The 25,667-nt window shown below is 48.8% G+C and overlaps 1 protein-coding gene across 1 annotated transcript in view; it reads right to left on the bottom strand.

Moving 5' to 3' along the window:
- Nucleotides 1–25,667, bottom strand: part of srgap2 (SLIT-ROBO Rho GTPase activating protein 2) — a 182,716-nt gene that overhangs the window by 13,253 nt on the left and 143,796 nt on the right. Inside the window, exons 12-19 of the mRNA XM_080209671.1 lie at nucleotides 23,489–23,516; nucleotides 22,647–22,677; nucleotides 20,479–20,539; nucleotides 19,795–19,872; nucleotides 17,237–17,371; nucleotides 11,969–12,074; nucleotides 10,035–10,259; nucleotides 8,387–8,466 (exon numbers count right to left, since the gene is read on the bottom strand). Of these exons, the coding sequence (XP_080065797.1) occupies nucleotides 8,387–8,466; nucleotides 10,035–10,259; nucleotides 11,969–12,074; nucleotides 17,237–17,371; nucleotides 19,795–19,872; nucleotides 20,479–20,539; nucleotides 22,647–22,677; nucleotides 23,489–23,516 (744 nt within the window). The remainder of the gene's footprint in view (nucleotides 1–8,386; nucleotides 8,467–10,034; nucleotides 10,260–11,968; nucleotides 12,075–17,236; nucleotides 17,372–19,794; nucleotides 19,873–20,478; nucleotides 20,540–22,646; nucleotides 22,678–23,488; nucleotides 23,517–25,667) is intronic.

Here is a 25,667-nt window from a genome sequence, read left to right as displayed (position 1 = left end):
TTGGTGGGGTTGGCCTGAGCAAGATGCTGTGTCAGAAGATCGAAGCGGTCTCGATGGGCCGAGGGGCCTTCTTCCACACTGTAGAGACTCTATGAATACATTCATTTACAGTCTGATTCAAGTCATTTACAACATGGCAGCAGGCCATTCGGCCCATCCCATTGAAGCAACAGCAGCTGACGCACTTGAATCAGTAACCCATTGGGTTAAACCAATGAGAACATGAGCCACATTCCTGTTACTGAGAGCAGGAAGGTTAAGGAGTGGCAGGTCAGGCCCGGCTGTTGAACTAAAGCTTACAGAGTCAATACGCACACTTTCACACACACACATCTCCAGCCTGCCAACTGACGGGAGTGGACAATCAGTAAGGGAACAGAGCTGATTACAGTGACTCATTCACCAGCAGAGGAACTAAAGGACACAAACCATGTTGTAGGAAGGTGACCCTTTCTTTCAGAGTGGGTCAGCTAGATGAAAAACAGCCTTGTTCCTGTTGCTGTACTGCACGTCAGAACATCACATGGCTCTCAGCGCAGTGTACGAGAGAAATCCGAGAGAGCCAGTGCGTCACAGACACTCTTGCAGTCCCACTGCACACGCCTGCTTGTGCACATCATGTACCCACACGCTGTTCCCTTCCCCCTACCCCAGACTCCGTGCCAAGAGCAGCAAAGACGGAGAGAAGAATTCCAACTATTCCCGACAGCTTTCACAAAGGATGAATTTATAATTCCAAAACGCCGCGGCTTCATTAAAACAAAAAGGAAGCCGCTCAGTCGGATCGAATCCCTCCCCCGCCTCTCGGCTTTTGTGACAGGACAGCTGCAGAGGAGCCCCCCCGTGGCTCCGAGATACTGAACCGTCTCAATTCCTCCTGTCACCCTGGGACAGGGCCAAGATGTGGAAGAGGCTCTGGGGGATGGGACAGGGATTGAGTTGTACAGTAACACTGCCTGATTCTTCCATTGCAACAACAACCTGCATTTATAGAGCACCTTTGACGTGGTTAAAGAGTCCAAAGGCAATTTTCAGGAGAATAAGTCAAACAATTTAGCGCTGAGATTGAAATAACTCGTGATGCGAAGATGCCGGCATTGGACTGGGGGTAAACACAGTAAGAAGTCCAACAGCACCAGGTTAAAGTCCAACAGGTTTATTTGGTTACAAAAGCCACTAGCTTTCAGCGCGCTGCCTCTTCGTCAGGTGAGTGGGAGTTCTGTTCACAAACAGGGCAGATAAAGACACAAACTCAATTTATAAAATAATGATTGGAATGCGAGTCTTTACAGGTAATCAAGTCTTAAAGGTACAATGTGATTGTCTGTACCTTTAAGTGACCCAAAATTGTCACACTGTCTGTACCTTTAAGACTTGATTACCTGTAAAGACTCGCATTCCAATCATTATCTTGTAAATTGAGTTTGTGTTTTTATATACCCTGTTTGTGATTGGAATTCCCACTCACCCGAAGAAGGGGCAGTGCTCCGAAAGCTAATGGCGTTTGCTACCAAATAAACCTGTCGGACGTTAACCTGGTGTTGTGAGACTTATTGAAATAACTCCTCTAGGGCCAGTGTCCCTTCACCAGAATCCTTTTACTTACAAACTTAAGTCCACTCCTTTGTACCCCTTTCAGGTACAAAGTCAGAATTCGGAGTGTCAGTAGACCCGACACACATATTTATATGTTATATATATGGTCAAGAACTTCAGGTTTTTAGGTGTCCAGATCACCAACAACCTGTCCTGGGCCCCCCATGCCGACACTATAGTTAAGAAAGCTCACCAGCGCCTCTACTTTCTCAGGAGACTAAGGAAATTTGCATGTCAGCTATAACTCTCACCAATTTTTACAGATGCACCACAGAAAGTATTCTTTCTGGTTGTATCACAGCTTGGTATGGCTCCTGCTCCGTCCAAGATTGCAAGGAACTACAAAAGGTCGTGAATATAGCCCAATCCATCACACAAACCAACCTCCCATCCACTGACTCCGTCTACACATCCCACTGCCTTGTCAAAGCAGCAGAATAATTAAGGACCCCCCTGCACCCCGGACATTCTCTCTTCCACCTTCTTCTGTCGGGAAAAAGATACAAAAGTCTGAGGTCACGTACCGACCGACTCAAGGACAGCTTCTTCCCTTTTGCCATCAGATTTTTGAATCGACCTATGGTGCATTAAGTTGATCTTTCTCTACACCCCAGCTATGACTGTAACACTACATTCCGCACTCTCTCCTTTCCTCTATGAACGGTATGTTTTGTCTGTGTAGCGCACAAGAAAGAATACTTTTCACTGTATGTTAAAGGCTGAAGCCACAGCTCCTGGATTTTGGCCACGTCCCACTGAAGGCTGAGTGTCTGTCGATGGCTGAATCGCACACACATCCCCACTTAATGCATCAATAAAGCCTCCCGCTGGCAGCCTGCGTTTGAAGTTTCTCCCTTTAGTTTTTGTCAATTTTTAAAAGATGTCTTTGGTGTGTGAGTGGACTCTGTTGAGTCAAATGTGTTTCTCATTTAAGGGGTAAGAAACACACACTTACTTTAACCCTTCTTCACCTGAATTTGTAATTCCCAAATTGATCAAGAGAATGGGTCAGGTTCACAGTAACATAACAAACAGGAGAAGGCCATTCAGCCCCTCAACCTGCCCTGCTATTTAATCTAATCACGGCTGAAAGTCCTTCCTCAGGCCAAAACTGCACACAATACTCAATAGTGAATAGTCTCACACCAGGTTAAAGTCCGACAGGTTTATTTGGTAGCACAAACTTTCGGAAGGTTGTCCTTCACTCACTTGATGAAGGGGCAGCACTCCAAAAGCTCACGCTACCAAATAAACCTGTTGGACTTTAACCTGGTGTTGTCAGACTTCTTACTGTGTTTACCCCAGTCCAACGCTGGCATCTCCACATCACTACTGCAGTAAGACATCTTTCCTCCTATACTCAAATCCTCTTGTTGTGAAGGCCAGCATGTCAAAATACCTGCAAAATGTGTATATCCCTCAACAGCCTTACTCAACAAAATCTATCCTTTCAGTCTTTACTAATTCCCAGAGAACATGAGCTTTCGGGGTGGTGTGACACAGTTAATTTACATGTTTTAGTTCTTCTCATTTTCACATTTGAGTTTAAGGAAAGCGAGTGGCAGCTGGCCTTCATTGCGAGAGGATTTGAGAATAGGAGTGAGGATGTCTCACTGCAGTTATACAGGGCCTTGGTGAGCTCACACCTTGAGTACTGGCTGCAGTTTTAGTCTCCTAGTCTGAGGAAGGACATTCGTGCTATTGAGGGAGTCCAGTGAAGGTTCACCAGACTGACAGGAATAGCAGGGCTGACATGTGAAGAAGAGACTGGATCGAATGGGCTTGTACTCACTGGAATTCAAAAGAGTGAGAGGGGACCTCATAGAAACAAAATCCTGAGGGGACTGGACAGGCTAGTTGCGGAATGAATGTTCCTGATGTTGGGGAAGTGCAGAATTAGGAGTCACAGTTTAGGAACAAGGGGGAAGCCATTCAGGACTGAGATGGGGGAGAACTTCTTCACTCAGAGAGTTGTGGACCTGTGGAATTCTCCCCCACAGAAAGCTGGTGGGACCAGTTTGTTAGGTATGTTCAAGAGGGAGCTGGATGTGGCCCTTTTGGCTAAAGGGATCAAGGGGTATGGAGACAAAGCGGAAGTGGGATACCGGAAGTGCATGATCAACATGGTCATATTGAATGGTGGAGCAGGCCCAAAGGGCCAAATGGCCTACTTCTGCATCTATTTTTCATGTTTCGATGTTTCCTAAGATGAAACTCAGCTTGAATATTAAAGTTCACAAACTGGGAAAGCCCCTCAGACTATGTGCCGCCTCTCTGCACGTGACCTACAGACTAGGAGCAGATCTGAGGAACTTCCAGACCATGTGTTATCAGATGTCCATCAACAGGGGGAGGCCATTTGCCCACCATGGCTTTGTTGACAATCTGGACCTGTTCCCCACCCTCCCTCTGGCGTCCTCCCTGCCACCATCCAGCATTCCCCAAAATCCCAATAACCTCTTCACTTCCCACCTCCCAGTTTGAGAATCTCTGCGATCGGGAGGGTGAGAGAACATAGAACATAGAACACTACAGCATAAACAGGCCCTTCGGCCCACGAGTTGCGTCGATCACATCAACACCTACCAATCTATAGACCTATCTATAACCCCCAATCCCATTAAACCCCATATACTCATCCAGAAGTCTTTTAAAAGACCCCAGCGAGTTCGCCTCCACCACCACTGACGGCAGCCGATTCCATTCACTCACCACCCTCTGAGTGAAAAACTTACCACTAACATCACTTCTGTACTTCCCTCCCCGCACCTTAAATCTGTGTCCTCTCGTAGTGACCATTTCAACCCGGGGAAATAGCCTCTGAGAATCCACCCTATCTATTCCTCTCAACATTTTATAAACTTCTATCAGGTCGCCTCTCAACCTTCGTCTCTCCAGGGAAAAGAGTCCCAGCTCCCTCAACCTAACTTCATAAGGCATGCCTCCCAGTCCAGGCAACATCCTTGTAAATCTCCTCTGTACCCTTTCAATAGCTTCTACTTCTTTCCTATAGTGAGGCGACCAGAACTGTGCACAGTACTCCAAATGAGGCCTGACAAGGGTCTTATAAAGTTGCAGCATTACCTCCCGACTCCTAAACTCAATCCCTCGATTAATGAAGGCCAGTACGCCATACGTCTTCTTGACCACCTCCTCCACCTGCGAGGCCGATTTAAGAGTCCTGTGGACCCAGACCCCAAGATCCTTCTGCTCTTCAACACTACTAAGACTCCTGCCCTTGATAGTGTACTCGTTCATCCCGTTGGTTCTGCCAAAATGGACGACTACATATTTATCCGCGCTGAAGTCCATCTGCCACTTCTCCGCCCAGTCCTGCATCCTATTTATGTCCTGCTGCAACTTTTGACATCCTTCCAGACCATCCACAACACCACCGACCTTCGTGTCATCAGCGAACTTACTAACCCATCCCTCCACTTCCTCATCCAGGTCATTTATGAAAATGACAAACAGCAAGGGTCCTAGAACAGATCCCTGGGGCACTCCACTGGTGACTGACCTCCATTCAGAAAAAGACCCATCCACAACTACTCTCTGCCTTCTGCAGGCAAGCCAGTTCTGGATCCACAAGGCCAAAGGCCCTTGGATCCCATGCCCTCTCACCTTCTCAAGAAGTCTTGCATGGGGGACCTTATCAAACGCCTTGCTGAAGTCCATGTACACTATGTCCACGGCACTTCCTTCGTCAAAGTGTTCAGTCACATTATCAAAGAACTCAACCAGGCTCGTAAGGCACGACCTGCCCTTGACAAAACCATGCTGACTATTCCTGATCATGTCAAACCTCTCCAAATGCTCGTAAATCTCGTCCCTCAGAAGCCTCTCCATCAGCTTACCAACCACTGAGGTCAGACTCACCGGTCGGTAATTTCCCGGGCTATCTCTGTTCCCTTTCTTGAAAATAGGAACTACATCCGCAATCCTCCAATCTTCCGGAACCTCTCCTGTCTCCACTGACGACGCAAAGATCATCGCCAGGGGCTCTGCAATCACTTCCCTCACCTCCCACAGTATCCTGGGGTACATCCCATCTGGTCCTGGCGACTTATCTATCTTGTTAAAATTCAAAAGTTCTAACACATCCTCCACCTTAATATCCACAATTTCCGGATTTCAAGCAAAGTCACATAGGGCCAAATGGTCTCCACTTGTCTAAGAAGGGGAGGTGATGGCCAAGTGGCATTATCGCTGGACTATTAATCCAGAAACTCAACTAATGTTCTGGAGATCTGGGTTCGAATCCTGTCACAGCAGATGGTGGAATTTGAATCCAATAAAAAAAATATGGAATTAGGAAGCTACTGATGACCATGAAACAATTGTCGGAAAAACCCATCTGGTTCACTTTTGCCCTTTAGGGAAGGAAATCTGCCATCCTTACTCAGCCTGACCTACACGTGACTCCAGAGCCACAGCAATGTGGTTGATTCTCAACTGCCCTCCAAGGGCAACTAGGGATGGGCAATAAATACTGGCCAGTCAGTGATACCCACGTCCCATATTAAAAAAAAACCTCTGATACCAGCTTTAACCGAGTTATGTGTTGTTTCAGGATGGGTCAGTGGACAGTGGGAAATGTGGATAAATCCCACATTAATTTCCTGCGCAGAATAAGGAGATTCTTTATCAGCACCAGGTACAGCAGCTATGTAAATAAACAGAGGTTGGGAATCTGACTAACTCCCTCTCTGCTGCCAGGAGCTGCAGTTTATTTACGTTTATCAATGGAACGCAGTTTGTATTTTCAGTTCCAAAGCAGCCAGCGCTCGGGAGAGGGAAAGCAGAGTAAATATTATGGAGCTTCGACATTCACACAGTGTCTCTGTTACCCTGTTTATGCTGCAGCATTTACTCTGGTCAGCAACTGGGTGACAGTCCTTCCTCTCCCAAAATCTAGAGTCTACCTATGCACCCCCTGTAGAACAGAGACAGGGAGCAGCAAAGCTGTAACGCAGGTACAAATGATCAGATGTACAACAGATAGAAAGGGATCAGAAAGGAGGGAGAGTGGTCATTGGTCACAGTGGCTCTCTTTTGGGGACAGCAATGCAGGGCCCCGCCTAATAACAGCCTCAGGATGGGAGAGGAACAGGTCAGCAGCAGAGAGATGGCTGCCTGTGATGGCTAACACAGCTGAATATCCTGCAGAAATGATTCAATTAATGGTCTGCAATCTCACCATGGCAACGAATCCTCACAAACACCTAGCGACACCCCCCCCACCCCCACACAGTGTAAACACCAACACACCCAGGGACGCCCCCCCCCCTCCCCCACTGTAAACACCAACACACCCAGGGACACCCCCCCTCCCCCGTTGTAAACACCAACACACCCAGGGACACCCCCCACCCCACAGTGTAAACACCACACATCCAGGGACACCCTGCACCCCCCCCCCCCCCCACCCCACTGTAAACACCAACACCCCACTGTAAACCCCAACACAACACGGGAACTCCCCCTGTAAACACCCAGCAAACACACACCCCCCACCCCTCACTTGCCTTGAGGTAATATTCTGGGCTCACAATTTCTGTACAAAATAATATAGAATAACTCGGATCAACAAAGCACCTTCGTTGCAGAGATCATTGTGAGTGAGCTCAGCTCTGGGAGAGCCGGGGAGATGGAATGAGAACGTCACTCCCAGGAGCTGAATTAGAGGGGTTTAGAAAGGCAATTCGCAACAGGGAGAAAGACTGAAGTCTCCCTCACTAATGGGGGAATCAGAGAATGGAGATGGACAGGGACAGCTTTGGAGGGACAACCGATGAGATTCCACCCTCCATCCGGCATCTCATCCTCTCTCAGTGATGTGGACGTGAATAACCTCCGGCTGTGATTATTCACCAGCCTGTTGTTACAGATTGACAGAGTTAGGTTGTACTGAGTGAGACGGGCAAACAGAAAACTGTCCCATTCCCCTGGCCACAACACAACACACCCTCCCAATACTGACAGTGATCAAGCATCAATCCACCCAAACTGTCCCTCCTTGGGCCAAATCGGAACTTCAATGCAGCCTGGTTATTAACCTAACAACACTATTTAAACAGTGATACAATTCCCACACTCACTTCACAGTTTTTTAATCTGTTTTCGGGATGTGAGCAGAATGATGAGCTGAGTGTTTAGCTTTAATGTCCTTTTCAGAAGGTGTGCTGCGATCTGTGTGCTGGAGGTACACCCACAGTGCTGTTAGGGAGGGGTTTAACTCACTGATGGAGAAGCACTGATAATATTTGAGTTTTGCTGGTGTGTGAGACTCTGGGAGCACTTGTTGCCTTTGCCCTTCCAGTGGTGGCACGGAGAATCTGGCACTGGATAGGGGTGGGTGCAGTAAGTAATCTCAGAACATCAGGTGAGGGACCTGGTGTTGTGTGAGGCTTCTCACTGTGTCCTCCTGGTGATGTACATTGCTACAAGAGGCAGGAAAGCAGCAGGCGTCATGGGACCCTCTCACCTTCAACTTACACACAGTCCCTGTGGGGCTATCCATCATCTCCCTCTTCACTGTCCCTGGGTCGATAGTCTGAAATTCTTTGCATGCTCGCACTGTGTGAGGTTGGTTACCAGGGCTTTTCCTGGTGTAACCGGTGTCAGGCAGGGTAAACTCACTCAGGATTCAATATTCATCTCTCTCTACAACAGCTTGCTGCCGACTACCCAGATCTCAGCTTTCCCCCGATCCCCCCCCAGGACCCTCTCCTACCTCTCCCAGCACACCCCCCCCACTGCCAATTCACGTTTAAAAAGGGCAACGTACCATCTTCACTGGTGTGAGGCTCAATTCCAACATCCTGCACAACATCTTCCACAGAGGCTGGGTCCCCGTGAGGGCTGTCACTGAAACATAAAGAGCCTTCAGAATTAACCAGAAATCATGTACGTGTGCACGCGAGGTGTCTGCATTTGTGTGGGGGTGGGGGGTGGTGTGTGTGGATGCCTGTATGTGAGAGTGTGAAGGGGGCGGGGATCAGATGTGTTGGGGGGTAGCTGTGTGGGTGTCTGGATACACCGGCATTGGAGGGGGTACAGAGGAGATTCACTCAATTGATTCCAGAATTAAGAGGGTTGGCTTATGGGGGGAGACTTAGTAGGCTGGGGCTATTCTCATTGGAATTCAGAAGAATGAGGGCGAAGGGGGTGGGGGGGATCTTATAGAAACATATAAAATTATGAAGGGAATGGAGAAGGGAGGTTGTTTCCACTGGCAGATAAAATCAGAATTAGGGGGAATAACCTCAAAATAAGGGGGAGCAGATTTGGAGTGAGTTGAGGAGGAACTTCTTCACACAAAGGGTTGTGAATCTGTGGAATTCCCTGCCCAGTTGAGGCTCCCTCATTGAATGTTTTTAAGGCAAGGATAGATAGATTTTTGAACAGTGAAGGAATTAAGGGTTATGGTGAGCGGGCGGGTAAGTGGAGCTGAGTCCATGAAAAGATCAGCCATGATCTTATTGAATGGCGGAGCAGGCTCGAGGGGACAGATGGCCGACTCCTGCTCCTAGTTCTTATGTCTCAGAGTTTCGGTGGGTGTGGGGTGAGTGTGGACCCAGGTGGGCGGTGAGGGAGAGTCCTTTAACAGGTGAGGAATTCAGTGAGGTTGGAGATGTGGAGGTTACATTGACCCCAGGTAATTATTTTCCAACTCTCACCTAACATGTACCCTGGCAGAGAGAGAGAGTGGAAACTAAGCATCAGGGACAAGAGTTGTGGAGGTTGTCCCAAAACAGGGATCAGGCTTCCCAGATAGGCCGGGCCAGAGCACTCAGCAGGGGGAGGGAGTGGGAATTGGTTGGATGGGGGGGGTGATAGTGGTTGTGGGGGAGATCTTGGGGGAGGGGGTAGAATCTTGCTTCTGTGATTCCTGACCCACAAGCAGTGCTGGAAGGAGCAGATATTTAAAACTTGCTTTGGCCAGTCAACATCTCCTGCCCCAGATCTGTTGCCAGGCAACTGATGGCGTGGGCAATGTCGAGTTCATTCTACATCACAGCAGCGTGACTCAAGTACGAGTCCCAAAGTTAACTAGGACACGGTGTGGCAGCCTCAGTGATGGCCCAAATTGAGGTGGTTAAAAAACAAACATTCAAGAAGACAGTGCGCTGGACTGGGCAGGACAGAATCCCTCTCCCACACTATTCCCACTGGGCAACAGGTTAAAACCAGGGCCTTTGCGTTATCTAAGGTTCATACACTTACTCTTTCCCCAAGTGATCAGCAGCAGGAAACAGGGCCAATTTCCACCCCACCCCCACTCCAGCACTGAGGCCAACTACAGTCCCCAGAACGAGTGCTCAGCGCAGCCTGGGATCTTCCTGTTCTCGTACTGTTCAGTTCCCACACTCAGCGAGTAACCCAGCTCAGGGGATTTTCAATTCTCTGGGGGCACGAGTAGGGCAGGAACTCACCAGTAATCCTCTGCCGCCATCCCCTTGTCGTACACAGGACCCTCCAACTCCTTCTGTCCCGGGAAGATGCTGTCATGATGGAGGATGATGGATTTGATCAGTTCATTGACATGGGCCTGACAGGAGACCTGGTCATGACCTTCCGGAACTGACATCAGGGTGGGTCCAAAGCAGATGGCCAAGTTGTACGGATCCATCATGTTTTCCTCACTGAACTGGGACAAGCTTCACAGAAAGAAAAACACAGAAAATATTCATTCTTTCTTCAAACGAGGCCAATCCATCAATAAAATCAACTAGGAAAGGAATTTCTGGCCTGTGATAACTTGGCTGAAAGTTGAGGCTTTCTTTCCAACTAAACGTTTATTATCTGCACCTGGGAAACCAATAAGACGACAACTGGTATTTACATTGTCTTTTATAATCGCACTGCGTCCAAAGTGCTTTACAGCCAATTAAATATCAGCCAAAATCCTCCCGTCTCACCCACAGTGGGAATTGTAGCAAAACAAAAAATCCGGCAGACCAAAGAGCGAACGAGCTCCCGAGGGAATCTCCGGTCTTGGAGCGTGCGCGATTGGAGAATCCCACCGTGTAGTCCATGCTGAAAGGTCAGAAACGTGGCAACAAACTTATACACAGCAAGATCCCACCAAAAGCAACGTGAAAATGACAACAGCACCTGCTTTTTGTGATGTTGACTAAGGGATAAATTCTGGCCACAAAGCCAGGGAGAGTTTCCCTACTCTTCGACACCATCCTACAGGATCGCTTACATTCACTTAAACAATCAGTCAGGGTCTCAAAGGGGCTGGAAGACAGCATCTCCAACTGTGAAACACTCCCTCAGCACTGACCCTCTGACAGTGCGGCACTCCCTCAGCACTGACCCTCTGACAGTGCGGCACTCCCTCAGCACTGACCCTCTGACTGCACAGTGCTCCCGTGATGCTACTCTGGAGTGTCAGCCTGCACTGTGCTCACACTCAGTGGTGTAGCCTTTCTGAAATCTATACACAGGACAAGGTTTAGGGACAGTCCCTCACTTCAACAGCCTGACACTCAACTGCGGAACACCTAGATAACAAAGACACTTGTGTCAGTCTCCTATTTATTGACTATAACTCAGCCTTCAACACCATTATTCCCACGAAACACATCTCCAAACTCTGTGGCCTGGGCCTCGGTTCCTCCCTCTGCGACTGGATCCTAAACTTCCTAACTCACAGACCACAATCAGTAAGGATAGGCAACACCTCCTCTACGATCATCCTCAACACCGATGCCCCACAAGGCTGTGTCCTCAGCCCCCTATTATGCCCAAGAGCACAAGGAACTACAAACAATCGTGAGTGAAGCCCAATCCATCACTCAAAACAGCCTCCCAGCCATTGACTCTGTCTACGCTTGGCAAAACTGCCAGCATAATTAAGGACCCCACGCACCCCGGACATTCTCTCTTCCAACTCCATCCATTGGGAAAAAGATACAAAAGTCTGAGATCGCACACCAACTGATACAAGAATAGCTTCTTCCCTGCTGCCATCAGACTTTTGAAAGGACTTCCTTCGCATTAAGTTGACCTTTCTCTACACCTTAGCTATGACTGTAACACTATTTTCTGCACCCTCTCCTTTCCTGCTCTATGAGCAGTATGCTTTGTCTGTATAGCACGCAGGAAACAATACTTTTAATTGTATACCAATACATGTGATAATAATAAACCAAATCAAAATTGTGAAGAACTTGCAGCCAACAGGGTCAGCAAGATTCCAAACTGAATCTTCCCCCTCACTATCAGAGGAGGGAGGCCGTCCTCACACGGGGCTTCCAGCAACAAGACAGGCGGGGAAGGCAGGTCAGAGACAACACACACACACACACACACAGGAGGCCTGTCCCCCCACCGCCCCGGGGCTGCCGTTGATACTCACTGACTGAGGAATGCGAATAGGTAACGCATCATGATGATGGTGGGCTTCGGCAGGCTCAGGAGAACTTTCCGGATTTGAAGAGCTCGATCAGCCAGGTTTTCAATCGCTGCAGGAAGTGAGAACAAAACATGTCACTGAACTTGGAGCTTCCACCTGTCAGAGCACAAGGTGGCCGATGGCAACACAATCTCCCGCCTTCCAGCCTCCCTTCTCTCTAACACCGACTCACATTGGAGAAAAGACTCGATGAGGACTGGATACCTCGTCCAAGAAACATCCTTCATGCCAGAGGCCAGACAGGATTTCGGCACATGGAATCCACCAGGACACTCACCCCACACACACACACACACACACACACAGACACAGACACACACACAGACACAGACACACACACAGACACACACACACACACACAGACACACACAGACACACACACACACACACACACACACAGACACAGACACACACACAGACACAGACACAGACACAGACACACATCACCACGTTGGTCGTCAGTTGTGATTAGGAATTCTGAGCCATTGGCTTCTCTTCCTCACTAAGTCAACAGTGAAGAGTTGAACTGCCCCAAAACAGAGAGGCTGGCAAATGGAGACCAGGTGGAAAGGATTAAACTTCCAGTCGATGAGGCTGTGTACCGGTGTGAGTGATCAAAGAACTGGGGAGAGAAGACACCAGAATTTTGAGGCCTCGCTGTGCAGCGCGTGCATACAGAGTGAGTAATTTCAGAATGGAAATCCAGTGGTTAACACCACTGCCTCACACACCAAGGACCCTCTGACAGTGCGGTACTCCCTCAGCACTGACCCTCTGACAGTGCGGCACTCCCTCAGTACTGACCCTCTGACAGTGCGGCACTCCCTCAGTACTGACCCTCTGACAGTGCAGCACTCCCTCAGTACTGACCCTCTGACAGTGCGGCACTCCCTCAGTACTGACCCTCTGACAGTGTGGCACTCCCTCAGTACTGACCGTCTGACAGTGCGGCACTCCCTCAGTACTGACCCTCTGACAGTGCAGCACTCCCTCAGTACTGACCCTCTGACAGTGCGGCACTCCCTCAGTACTGACCGTCTGACAGTGCGGCACTCTCTCAGCGCTGACCCTCTGACAGTGCGGCACTCCCTCAGTACTGACCCTCTGACAGTGCGGCACTCCCTCAGCACTGACCCTCTGACTGCACAGTGCTCCTGTGATGCTACTCTGGAGTGTCAGCCTGCACTGTGCTCACACTCAGTGGTGTAGCCTTTCTGAAATCTATACACAGGACAAGGTTTAGGGACAGTCCCTCATTTCAACAGCCTGACACTCAACTGCGGAACACCTAGATAACAAAGACACTTGTGTCAGTCTCCTATTTATTGACTATAACTCAGCCTTCAACACCATTATTCCCACGAAACACATCTCCAAACTCTGTGGCCTGGGCCTCGGTTCCTCCCTCTGTGATCCTGAGCTTCCTAACCCAGCCTTGGGTCACTGTCTGTATGGAGTCTGCACATTCCCCCCGTGTCTGCGTGGGTTTCCTCCAGGTGCTCTGGTTTATTCCTATGGTCCAAAGATGTGCAGGCTGGCCATGATAAATTGTCCCTTAGTGTCCCAAGATGCGCCGGTTAAAGATATTTTGCGGGTGGGGGTTGAGTGGGATGCTCTGACAGAGAGTTAGTGCCACCTCGATGGGCCGAACGGTTTCCTTCTGCAGTCTGGGGTTCAATGAATCTCAGAGACACAGTCAATGAAGTGGGTTCGGTGGGCGGGAGTGGGGGAGGGGGAAGGGAGCAGAGGTTGCGGAGGTGGGGGTGGAGTGTTTTGGGCAGGGGGGGTGCAGAATTGCTGGTAGAATAACTTGTGCAAGCCTGGTGTGTAAGGCGGGGGTGGGGGGAGGAGGTGGGGTGGTGCTGACCCTGGAGCTCCGAGTGAGTGACGACCTCTCTCACGGAGGGAACTGAAATTAAATCCCAGCTGCTACAGATTCCGTGCTCCAGCTCTCATCAGGTTACATTACTGCTCTGGGCCAGCTCTGCCTGCAGCGGCAGTGGAGCTGCGTTACTGCTCTGGGCCAGATCTGCCTGCAGCGGCAGTGGAGCTGCGTTACTGCTCTGGACCAGCTCTGCCTGCAGTGGCAGTGGAGCTGCGTTACTGCTCTGGGCCAGCTCTGCCTGCAGCGGCAGTGGAGCTGCGTTACTGCTCTGGGCCAGCTCTGCCTGCAGCGGCAGTGGAGCTGCTTTACTGCGCTGGGCCAGCTCTGCCCGCAGCGGCAGCGGAGCTGCGTTACTGCACTGGGCCAGCTCTGCCTGCAGCGGCAGCGGAGCTGCGTTACTGCTCTGGACCAGCTCTGCCTGCAGCGGCAGTGGAGCTGCGTTACTGCGCTGGGCCAGGTCTGCCTGCAGCGGCAGTGGAGCTGCGTTACTGCTCTGGGCCAGCTCTGCCTGCAGCGGCAGTGGAGCTGCGTTACTGCACTGGGCCAGCTCTGCCTGCTGCTGGAACGGGGTCTGGGTTAGAGATAAACTTGGACTCATTAAGAACAGCCTTTGACCCTGCTGCTACTTCAAAAACCCTTTGATAGTCATCAAAATGCCTGAACAATGCAGTCACTGTCTTGGAGTTGGAATTAAACCCACACAGAACAAAATAGACCTTCTTTCATTAAACTCAATCCTAAAGAATCAATTAGTCTCAATGGTCAACAAACGGTTTCAAGAGCAAGACAAGCACAGACTGAAAATGATAATGAGAGAGTGTGTGTGTGTGAGAGAGAGACAGAGAGGGAGAGAGACAGAGAGAGAGACACACAGACAGAGAGAGAGTGTGTGTGTGTGAGAGAGAGAGAGCGCACATGGGGGGGGTGGGGGGAGATGGATTAAGACAAATTTGAGGGGGTAGAAAGAGAGAGAGAGAGAGAGAGACAGAGTGTGGGTAGGGTGTGTGATAGAGTGAATGAGAGAAATGGGGGATCAAAGAGGAAGTGAAGTGAAAGGGATAAAGGAGAATGAGAGACAGAGGAAATAAATGGACACAGTAGGAGCAAGAGGGGAAAGGGGAAGGAGAGTGGGGGGAAAGAGAGACAGAGAGAGAGAGAGGGGGGCATGAAAAACTGGGAGCGCTGAAGGAGGAGGAAAGGTAAGTAGAGATCTAATGACAGATGATAATGAAACGAAGCTGGGGGCCCTTTAAAGTCTCATGATGAAATTTACAGAAAATTCCTGAGTGTAACTCCAGTCCAGGCTGCCTGTGGTATGTGTGTACGGGTCAATTAGCCTCCTAACTTCACTATTACTGAGACAATGGGCTGTACTGAACAGAGTTCCCAGTTCAGGGATTTATCGTGAACCCCAGTGAGTGGGGTCACTGCCCTGCGTTCCCGATACACACACAGACACACACACACAGACACACACACACACACAGACACGCACACAGACACACACACAGACACACACACAGACACACACACACAGCCCCACCCCCCGCTGTTACCAGCTGGCTTCAGTTCTCACTCAGCGATCGAGTCCTGTCACTGGGAGATTCCCTGCTCCCCTCCGCACTGATTGAGGAGACAGACCCGGCTCTCTCCAGCTGTTTGCCTCGTACTTTTTTTTAAGCTTCAAAGACGGGGAAATTCCCTCTCCAGCTCACTCAATCTCACCTTTCCTGATTTCCAGAGTGCCTCGCTGTTACAGTTCATCAATGTCCTCAGAACCAGCAGCTAAAACACCAGGTAATTGTGTGAAATGGGAGTTCCAGACCCTCTGTAATACTGTATCATTATACAGCACAGGAGGAGGCCCTTCAGCCCATCCTGCCTAGCCCAGATATCTGTTTAGTTCCTCCCTGTCTCCTCTTTCCCCAACAAATAGATCTTCAATTTCCTTCTGAAAGTTCCTGTTGAATCTGCTTCCGTCGCCCTCTCAGGCAGCACCTTCCTGATCACAGGGACTCGTTACAGAAAACCGGTTCCTCCCATCTCCAGTCTCGCTCCTGTATCAATTATGTTGAGTTTGCCTCCTCTGTTTACTGATCCTTTGGCCAGTGGGAATAAAGGCGATTGGGTACAGTGAGCCAGTACTCTGGAGTGTGTGAGAATGTGTGTGAGTGAGTGAGAGAGTGAGAGAGAGTGTGTGTGTCAGGGTAGATACCGAGAAACTGTTTCCCTTTCGCTGTAGAATCTAAAGCTCAGGGGTCTGTAATCTTAGGACACAGATGGGGGGGAATTCTTCACTCAGAGGATTTTGGATGTTTGAAGTTCTCCATCCCTGAGGATTGCCGATGCTCTGTCAGTGAGTTCAGCCAACACTGAGACAGACAGATTTTTGGATATAGAGGTCAGAATTTTGCTGTCCCGCCCGCCATGGGAATCGGAATGGACGAGGGGCTGAACACGGAAAGGTCCATTGATCTTGAACGGGTTTTTATGTTTTTGGGAGAAGCGAGGCCATAAGATCCCACCCAGAGAATCCGGGCTCATGGGGCAAATGCAGGAAAGTGGAGATGAGGTTCAGGATGAGTGGGCTGAAGGGCTCACACCCATTTTTTATGCTTTTGGTTTTATTAATTTTATCACAATTTCAAACACCTCCATTAAATCACCTCCTAATCTTCTGCATCAAAGAGAAAGCAACTCCTGTCTCTCCATACAAGTGTAGCCTCTAATCCCCAATATTCTAGTAAACTCCTCTGTGCTCTCTCTAAAGGGCTAAAGCTGGGTTCACAGACTCCAGTCTCAGAGTGACCTCAATCGCAAAACTGAGTGACTCAGGGACGGAGTCAGAGCAACATTATAAACAGCAAGGACATAGCCTCAAAGGGAGAGACAGTGCAGAGTGACATCAGGCAGAGTGACAGAGGCGACACATCACCAGGGTCAGTGACGCAGTGTGGTACTCGCTCACTGATCCTCCCAGCCCCCTGGGAGAGCCCCAACTCTGACACAGCCCCTTCCTCTGAAAGCCCATCTGAGACTGGAGTGGGGATGTCAATCCATCAGTCACTAAGATACTAACACCAATGGACATAAAGGATGATATTGGGTTCAGGTGATGAAGGGGTTAACCCTTCGACAGCCAATCACATTTAATGCAACATTGCCCATTTTGATAACCTCTTTTCCAATTCTCTATTCAATCCGTCTCTTTTCACTCATCAATCCTTTCAGCCCAATTACTTCTCAATCCTTTCAGCCCCCAGCAACCAGAGACACGTACAAACTGTAAAGTCCAGACGTCCCGGAGAAGGGAAGCTTCAACTTACTGACACAGGAAATCAGGTCATGGAAAATCTCTTTGGGGAAAAGTGGGCTGGCCAATCCTCTGAAGTGTAGTTTCAGCACTCCTGCTATCGAGTCTATATCGTGGTCGTTCTGATCTCCGGCCAAAGGATCCTCACCTGCAACCAACAGCACAGTGACTGAGTGAACTGACAACGACAGCACAATTTGAACCCAGCTTTAGTTGGCTTTGTGGGAAATTAAAATCTCCCAACTCATTTTTACCCACCTGGAACCAGCAGGAGAAGGCCATTCCCAATCACAAACTACACGGCAAAGAATTTGAGGCAGTGGAAAAGGTTGGAGGGGAGGGCAGGGGGAAGCGTGCCATTCTCCTGAAAAACTACACAATTTCCCTGAAGCACCAGGCAATTCCCATCTCCAACGAGAGAGAATCTAATCATCGCCCCATGACATTCAATGGCATTGACTGTCACTATATCCCCCACTATCAACACCCTCGGGGTTAATATTGACCAGAAACTGAACAGCCATATTAACACAGTGGCTACAAGAGCAGGTCAGAGGCTGAGAATACTGTGGTGAGTAACTCATCTCCTGACTCCCCAAAGCCTGTCCACCAACCACAAGGCACAAGTCAGGAGTTTGATAGAATGCACTCCACTTGCCTGGATGAGTGTAGCTCCTAACAACATTCAAAACATTTCACAACATCACCAGGACAAAGCAGCCCGCTTCCCATCCACAACCTTAAACACTCACTCCCTCCATCATTGGCGCACTGTGGCAGCAGACACAATGCAGCAACTTGCCAAGGTTCCTTTGACAGCACCTTCCAAATCTTTGATTCTACCATCTAGAAAGACAAAGGCAGCAGGGACGCGGGAACAAGTTTCCTTCCAAGCCGCTCACCATTCTGACGTGGAAATATATCAGCTGTTCTTTTGCCTTTGCTGGATCAAAATCCTAGCACTCTCTCCCTAACAGCAGTGGATTTACCCACACCACAAACTACAATGGTCCAAGGCAGCTCAACACCAACATCTTAAAGGCAACAAGAAGATAGGAACCAGCCATTCAGGCCCTTGAGCCTGCTCCACCATTCAACTAGATCATGACTGATTAAAATCTGTGTAATTCCCATATCCCTTGATGTCATTGGTGCCCAGAAATCGACTGATCTCTGCCTTGAATCTACTCAATGACTGAGCTTCTGGGCCAGAGAATTCCAAAGACTCACTACCCTCTGAGTGAAGAAATTCCTCCTCATCCCAGTCCTAAATGGCCTGTCCCCTACTCTGACACTGTGCCCCCCTCCCCGGTCCTAGACCCACTTCCCCCCTCCTCCACTCCGTGCCAGGGGAAGACCTTATCTACATCTCCCCTGTCTAGCTCCTTAAGAATTTTGCAAGTTTTAACCTCTCCTAAACTCTGGAGAATAGGGCCCCGTCTCCCCAACCTCTCCCCACAGGACTGTCTGGTTATCCCAGGAATTAGTCTGGAGAATCTTTGCTATATTCTATCAATGCAGATATATCCTTCCTTAGGTACGGGGTCCAAAATTGAACACAATATTTCAGCTGCAGTCTAAACAAGGTTCGATACAATAGCAGCAAGACCTCTTTATTCTTATATTCAGATTATCTTGCAATAGAGGCCAACATACCAATTGTCTTCCTAATTGCTTGCTGCACCTTTGTGTTAGTGACTCATGAACAAGGACACGCAGTTCCCTCTGGACGCCAATACTTCCCAATCTCTCACCATTTAGGAAATACTCTGTTCCTCCTACTGAAGTGAATAACCTCACACTTATCCACATTATATTCCAACTTCCATGTTCTTAGCCACTTGCTCACTTGCCTGTCCAATTAGGGATGGGCAGTCAAGGCTGGCCTTACCAGTGATGTGCACATTCCACAAAATGTGCCCACCCATTGTGCCCCAGGAGGGTGTAACCTCTAACCTGCTCCCAATGGTGCCCATTAGGATGTAAAATGGAGGAGCTGGCTCAGGATACACCTCAACCCGATCACAAGTGTAAGTGTTGGTCTGATGTATTAGTGCTGGGAGCACTCACCATGTGCAGCCAACCGACAGGATGAGCTGTGTGTGTTGGGGCACTGTAGCCCCCAGTGAAAGAGCAATTTTCCACTGGGAGCTGAGAACACCGACCTCTCACCCTCCCCACAACACCCCTCCCGCTCCTCCTCCTGCACGTCAGTGTCTCCAGACAGTTCAGTATGGCACTGAGATCCCAGTACAGCCACGCCCGATGGGGAGGAAGCTGAATCTGTCTTTATTTATTTCAGCATCTGACACATCCTGAGCACAGTTTGGAGGGAAAGAGTGTCCAGCGATTGGAGCCTCTCTTTCCACTGATCCTATCAGCTGCCTCGACCAGCGTAGCTCCAGTTAGGGCGCAGATAGACACTACACAGAGCTGCTTCATTTCCAATCAAATCTAAGGTTCAGGGAAATGAGGGCACTGAGTGTCTCCCTCTGACTGAAAGCTAAAGCCAGGGCAGTATCTGAATAAACACACCCAGGGTTGGAGAAGGTCATTAATTCCAGCACTTACCCCGCTCAAAGGCATTTTTGATATCGTTAACTTCAATTTGTGATCCTGACACTCGGAAAATTCCTTCGTGCTGGAGACCTTTGGGTAACAAGATTCAAATTAGCCACCAGTTCATTGTGATGTTATCGTTCCCTCTCCAGCCCATCCCCGGATAAAGGAATTCCATGCAGCTGTTTTCCAGCATTTCACACCTCCCTCCAGTCCAGCAAGTCTCAGTTTTTACTGGGATTGATTTTAGAGATACCTACCAGCTGGGTGGGATTGGCGTGTCCATTCTTGCTAAGCTGATGTACCGTGATTCATAAAGCTGACACGCCGTCACATTCCCACCCTGCCTGAGGTTGTCAGATCTCACTGATTACCAGGTTAACGGGCCCCATTGGCTGGTGTCATAGATCCGGAAACAGGAAATATACAAACTGCCCCCCAACACCAGCCCGGCTTCCATCTCCCTTCCCTCAACCTCAAAACCCCAAAGCTGCAACACTCAACACGCCAGGGGTAACGTCCCACCCACCTCCCCCCCCCCTCCCTGCCACCCACCCTCCACATCCCCTCCCCAATCCCGACCCACTCTCCCATCAGGGAAACAGGATCAACTGACAGCCCTACTAAAGAACAGGGACGATGGGCTGAAGGGCCTCCTCTGTGCTATCTTATTCAATGATTAGACTCTCCACATACCATTTCGGATAATGAAACGGATGCAGCTTTCCACCACCAGGGGAATGATCTGATTCCCATCCTAAAAACAACAGAATAAAAATGATCAGGAGCAGGGAAATCTCAGATTCTACAATCAACCTGGAGTTTATACAACTCAACCCCTCACAAACTCCTCTGGATAAACCCAAAATCACTCCAAATAATTACAGGCACCAGGAATATTACCCACCGTGCTCTTACAGGATGTGCCAAACCCTTTCTCAAAGAAAAAAAGACAATTTTATATTAATATTCCCTGAGACTTAATTTTGCCCAATTACTGCCTCAAAATCTGGGAGACTCTTTCAGTCTCTCCCAAACTCTTGGACAGGATGTGGTTGGGAAAACCAAAGGTTGGATTCTCTGCCCATTCATGCCAGTGGGATTCCCAAAACTACAAGCCAATCGAAACACTATTTAGTACAAATCTTTCTGATCTTGATGCAACTTCCACTGCACAGCTCCATCCTTCTAAGATACAAAATTCCCTCTTCACTCCCTCCCAGACACATCCTCCCCCTCACCCAGTTACAGATCTCAGCTGATTTACATCATTACAAAATGCGACTTTGTTGATGCAAAATTTGCCATAAAACGCGAGTGATCGGCACTTGTAGTCTTTGGACAATGACCGTGTGTATTGGCTGGATAACCAGCTGCCAGCAGTGACTGGCTGTTTGGTAACAGTGGAGTACAAACTGGGAGGAATCCCCTTTAAGAGTTTAATTTAGATAAATGTGTGGTGATGGATTCTGGTCGATCGAACCAGGACAGGACTTAGTTAATGGCACGGTGTTTGGGAGAGTTACAGAACAAAGAGATCTAGGGGTACAGATTCATAGCTCCTGGAATGTGGAGTCACAGATGGACAGAGTGGTGAAGGCAGCATTCGGCATGCTTGGTTTCATTGGTCAAAACATTCAGTACAGAGTTAGGGCATCTTGTTGAAGTTGTACTAGACATTAGTAAGGCCACACTTGGAATACTGTGTACAGTTCTGGTCACCCTATTATAGAAAGGATATTATTAAATTACAAAGAGTGCAAAAAGAATTACTAGTATGCTACCGGAACTTGATGTTTTGAGTTATAAGAAGAGGCCGGATAGACTGGGACTTTCTTCCCTGGAGCGTAGGAGGCTGAGGGGTGATCTTATAGAGATAATTATAGAGATATGGTGCAGCACATTAGCACAGTGGTTAGCACTGCTGCCTCACAGCGCCAAGGACCCAGGTTCGATTCCTGGCTTAGGTCACTGTCTATGCAGAGTTTGCATGTTCTCCCTGTATCTGTGTGGGTTTCCTCCAGGTGCTCCGGTTTCCTCCTACATTCTGAAAGATGTGCTGGTTAGATGCAATGATCTGCACAGGCACCGGACTGTGGCCACTAGGGGAATTTCACAGTAACTTCATTACAGTGTTAATGTAAACCTTACTTGTGACTAATAAATAAGCTTTAACTTTATTTTACTTTAGAAGTCTATAAAATAATGAGGGGCAGATAAGGTAGATAAGGCAACATCTTTTCCCAAAGGTAGGGGAGTCTAAAACTAGAGGGCATGGGTTTAAGGTGAGAGGGTCCAGAGAGACAATTCTTTTACACAGAGGGTGATGAGTGTCTGGAACAAGCTGCCAGAGGTAGTAGTAGAGATGGGTACAATTTTGTCTTTTAAAAAGCATTCAGACAGTTACATGGGTAAGATGGGTATAGAGGGATACGGGCCAAACGCAGGCAATTGGGACTGGCTTAATGGTAAAAAAGGGGTGGTGTGGACAAGTTGGGCCGAAGGGCCTAATTCCATGCTGTAAACCTCTGTGACTAATCCATGTTTGACTACCTAAGTGATTGAAGTGAAAGGCGGGATGTTTGATTGTACGCTGGAAATATTGTTCTGATAAAGCAGTCCCTCAGTCAGTGTGACGGGAAAGAACAACTTCAGAGTCATGGGTCTTCAGACCAGCCGTGTGCAGGATCAGAATAACTGGGCCTTTGCCATGGTCGTTCCAAGCTGGAGCTGCACCGAGGAGGTGTGGGGGCTCCACACGGGACTGCCACAGGCCCAGTTCAGAAGCTTCTAGAAACTGTGTTCCTGATGATGTAATTGACCAGTTTAATTGAAAGTATCAATAGCCCCTATAGGGCAGTTACCTGTTTCCTCACACTGGAGTTCCGTCGCCCACTGAATGGGATAGAATAAGAGAAAGGAAATTAAAGAGTTAGAGTCCAGCAAGAACATTATCCGCTCAGCGCCTGGCCGTGCAAACTCAACGCTCTCAAATCAAATCAAATCCCACCTCACTGATCACATAACAAACAACTTGCTGCAGTGATCACAACAGCACTAATCACGATGGTGAGTCAATCACACAAGACAAACCTTGCCCACACTGTGCTAATGTGCCAGCCCCAACTGCAGGGCGCCTGATGCGAGACAGCTAGCGTTCAATAGCACCCAATTCCACCCGTGTTCAGGTTCCCAGGAGGATTGGCAGGGCCTTTCTGCAGGGCTGGGGGAAAGAAGTGAAGACATCAGGCCACCCAATCACCAGCCTGGATCCTGCTGCTATAGAAACATGCAACGTAGGTACAGGAGCAGGCCATTCGGCTCTTGGAGTGCACTCCACGTCTAACTCCATAGCCTGTTCCTCCCTTCCCCCATATCCTTTGATTCCCTTCACCCCAAGAGCTATATCTAATTCCTTCTTGAAAACATACAACGTTCTGGCCTCAACTGCTTTCTGAGGAATCGAATTCCACAGGCTGATCGTTCTCTGATGAGATTTCTCCTCATCTCAGTACGAGGCAGGCCAGGGTTCAGCTGTTCCTGCCAATCTTCACCCAGGACTGTGCCCAGTTTCCATGTGTAAAACAGGTCAGCTCAGCTGAGAGGCAGCTTTATCATTCCCACTTCTAGTGGTTAACCGCGTTGGATATCCAACGGGAGGAAACACCAGGAAAACTACAAATTGTAAACTCACAGGGAAACCTACCTGGCAATGGAATAGTCCGTCCTCTGACCTAAAACAGATGGAGAGAAAACAAAAGATAAATGTTAGTTATCTGAAAATCCTGGAACTAAATGACAGGCCAATAAAACACCTGAAACTGGGTTGAGGGCAGAACCCACTTCATCCCCTTGTCTGAGGTTACTGGGGACATTAAGCTATGTTAAATGCAGGTGTGAGAAGTGTGTGTATGATGACGGGGCAGGTCGGTGCAGAGGGAGATCCACTCTTAAATCACGGAGTGTGAACAATGTAGGAATGGAGAAACTGTACAACCCATCAGAAAGGACCCAGACACCAACACTCCCAAATTATCCACCCATCAGCTACTGAGAAAACCTCCCTCAACATGTTCCCGTTTTTTTATTCAATCTGGGCCATGGGCATCGCTGGCTGGCCAGCATTTATTGCCCATCCATGGTTGCCCTGGAGGTGGTGGTGGTGAGCTGCCGTCTTGAATTGTTGCAGTCCATGATCTGTGGGTCGACCCACAATGCCATTAGGGAGGGAATTCCAGGATTTTGACCCAGTGGCTGTCAAAGAACGGTGATAAATTTCCAAGTCAGGATGATGAGTGGTTTGGAGTGGACATTGCCGATGGTGCTGTTCCCAGTATCTGCTGCCCTTGTCCTTTTAGATGGAAGTGGCCATGGGTTTGGAAGGTGCTGCCTAAGGGTCTTTGGTGAACTGCCTCTCTCTGGTCTGTATGAACTGGGAAACCAGCACCCAGCTCCCCATCTCAGAGCTTAAACTCATGAGGCTTCCTCTAGAATCTGTAGCAATTTGAAACTTCTTTTTGGGAGTCATTTGGGATAGGGTCATAGAGATCCACAACATGGAAACAGGCCCTTCGGCCCGACCCGTCCATGCTGACCAGCTTTCCTAAACTGAACCAGTCCCATTGGCCTGTCTTTAGATCTTAACACTGTATAATATCCGCTTCAGAGAAAGTGGGGAGGAAAGAAGCCCCTCCCCCGTGCCGTGTCCCACACCAACTGGGCCACAAAACAATTCCCTTGCGATGTCCTAATTTCCCATTTCCTGTGTAGGAAACGGTCTGTTTACAATCTGAGATTCTTGGGCTGGCCGATTCTGAAAAAAGTATTAACTGTAGGGAAAAAAAAAATACAACTTCTCCGAAACTCACCTCTGTGAATTTCTTCAATCAATCATTTTCTTTGAAATGATAGTCTGGTGTGTCACCCACCCCCCCCCCCCCCCCCCCCCCCACACACACACACACACACACACACACACACACACACACACACACACACACACACTCCCCCCTCTCTAACTCCGTGCAGGGTCGTACAAGGGGAGAGAGTGAGTGAACTGACAGCTGCTAATCTCCCAGTTTCTGCACCATTAGCACTGTGGTCACAGCTTGTATTGTACTCATACTCAGACCAGAGTCCGGATCACTCTCACCACTGGGCTTGTAAACCAGGGGTTATGAGTTCAAATCCCACTGGAGTCTGTGATCAAAATTCTCACTGGAGCCGATAGTTAAACTACATGGGTGGCACAGCAGCACAGTGGTTAGCACTGCTGCCTCACAGCGCCAGGGACCCGGGTTCAATTCCGGCCTTGGGTCACTGTCTGTGTGGAGTCTGCGTGGGTTTCCTCCGGGTGCTCTGGTTTCCTCCCACACTCCAAAGATGTGCTGGTTAAGTGGATTGGCCATGCTAAATTGCCTTATTCATGCCTTTGTTAGTTCTAGATTCCAACACCATTCCTATTTAACTTGTGAGATTCAGCTTGGAATGAGCGTCTACAACTTGCCAACATGACAAACCACAAACTGTCCATTCACTGAGTGTGCACATCTTGGCCCCTTTAACTGGACCTATAAACTGTAAATATTTTATTCAAAGTATACTAACGTGAGAAATGATATAATACCACAGCAGAAAGTGCAAAAAAAATTCACAAGATTGATATCGGAACTGCAAAGTTATAATTATTGAGAAGACTGAACAGACTGGGGTTGGGGGGTGGGGGGGGCTCTTTTCTAGAGGAAGTGGATGGCCTGATAGATCTCTTCAAAATTAACGAGGGGTTTGGAAAGTTAATTACAACAATGTTTCCAGTTCATAGAAACTCTGCAGTGCAGAAGGAGGCTATTCAGCCCATTGAGTCTACACCAACCACAATCCCACCC

The sequence above is a fragment of the Carcharhinus amblyrhynchos genome, chromosome 22 (genome assembly GCF_965287045.1).
Source record: "Carcharhinus amblyrhynchos chromosome 22, sCarAmb.v2.hapA, whole genome shotgun sequence".
Lineage (NCBI taxonomy): Eukaryota > Metazoa > Chordata > Chondrichthyes > Carcharhiniformes > Carcharhinidae > Carcharhinus > Carcharhinus amblyrhynchos.
This window is presented reverse-complemented; position numbering and strand designations above follow the sequence as displayed.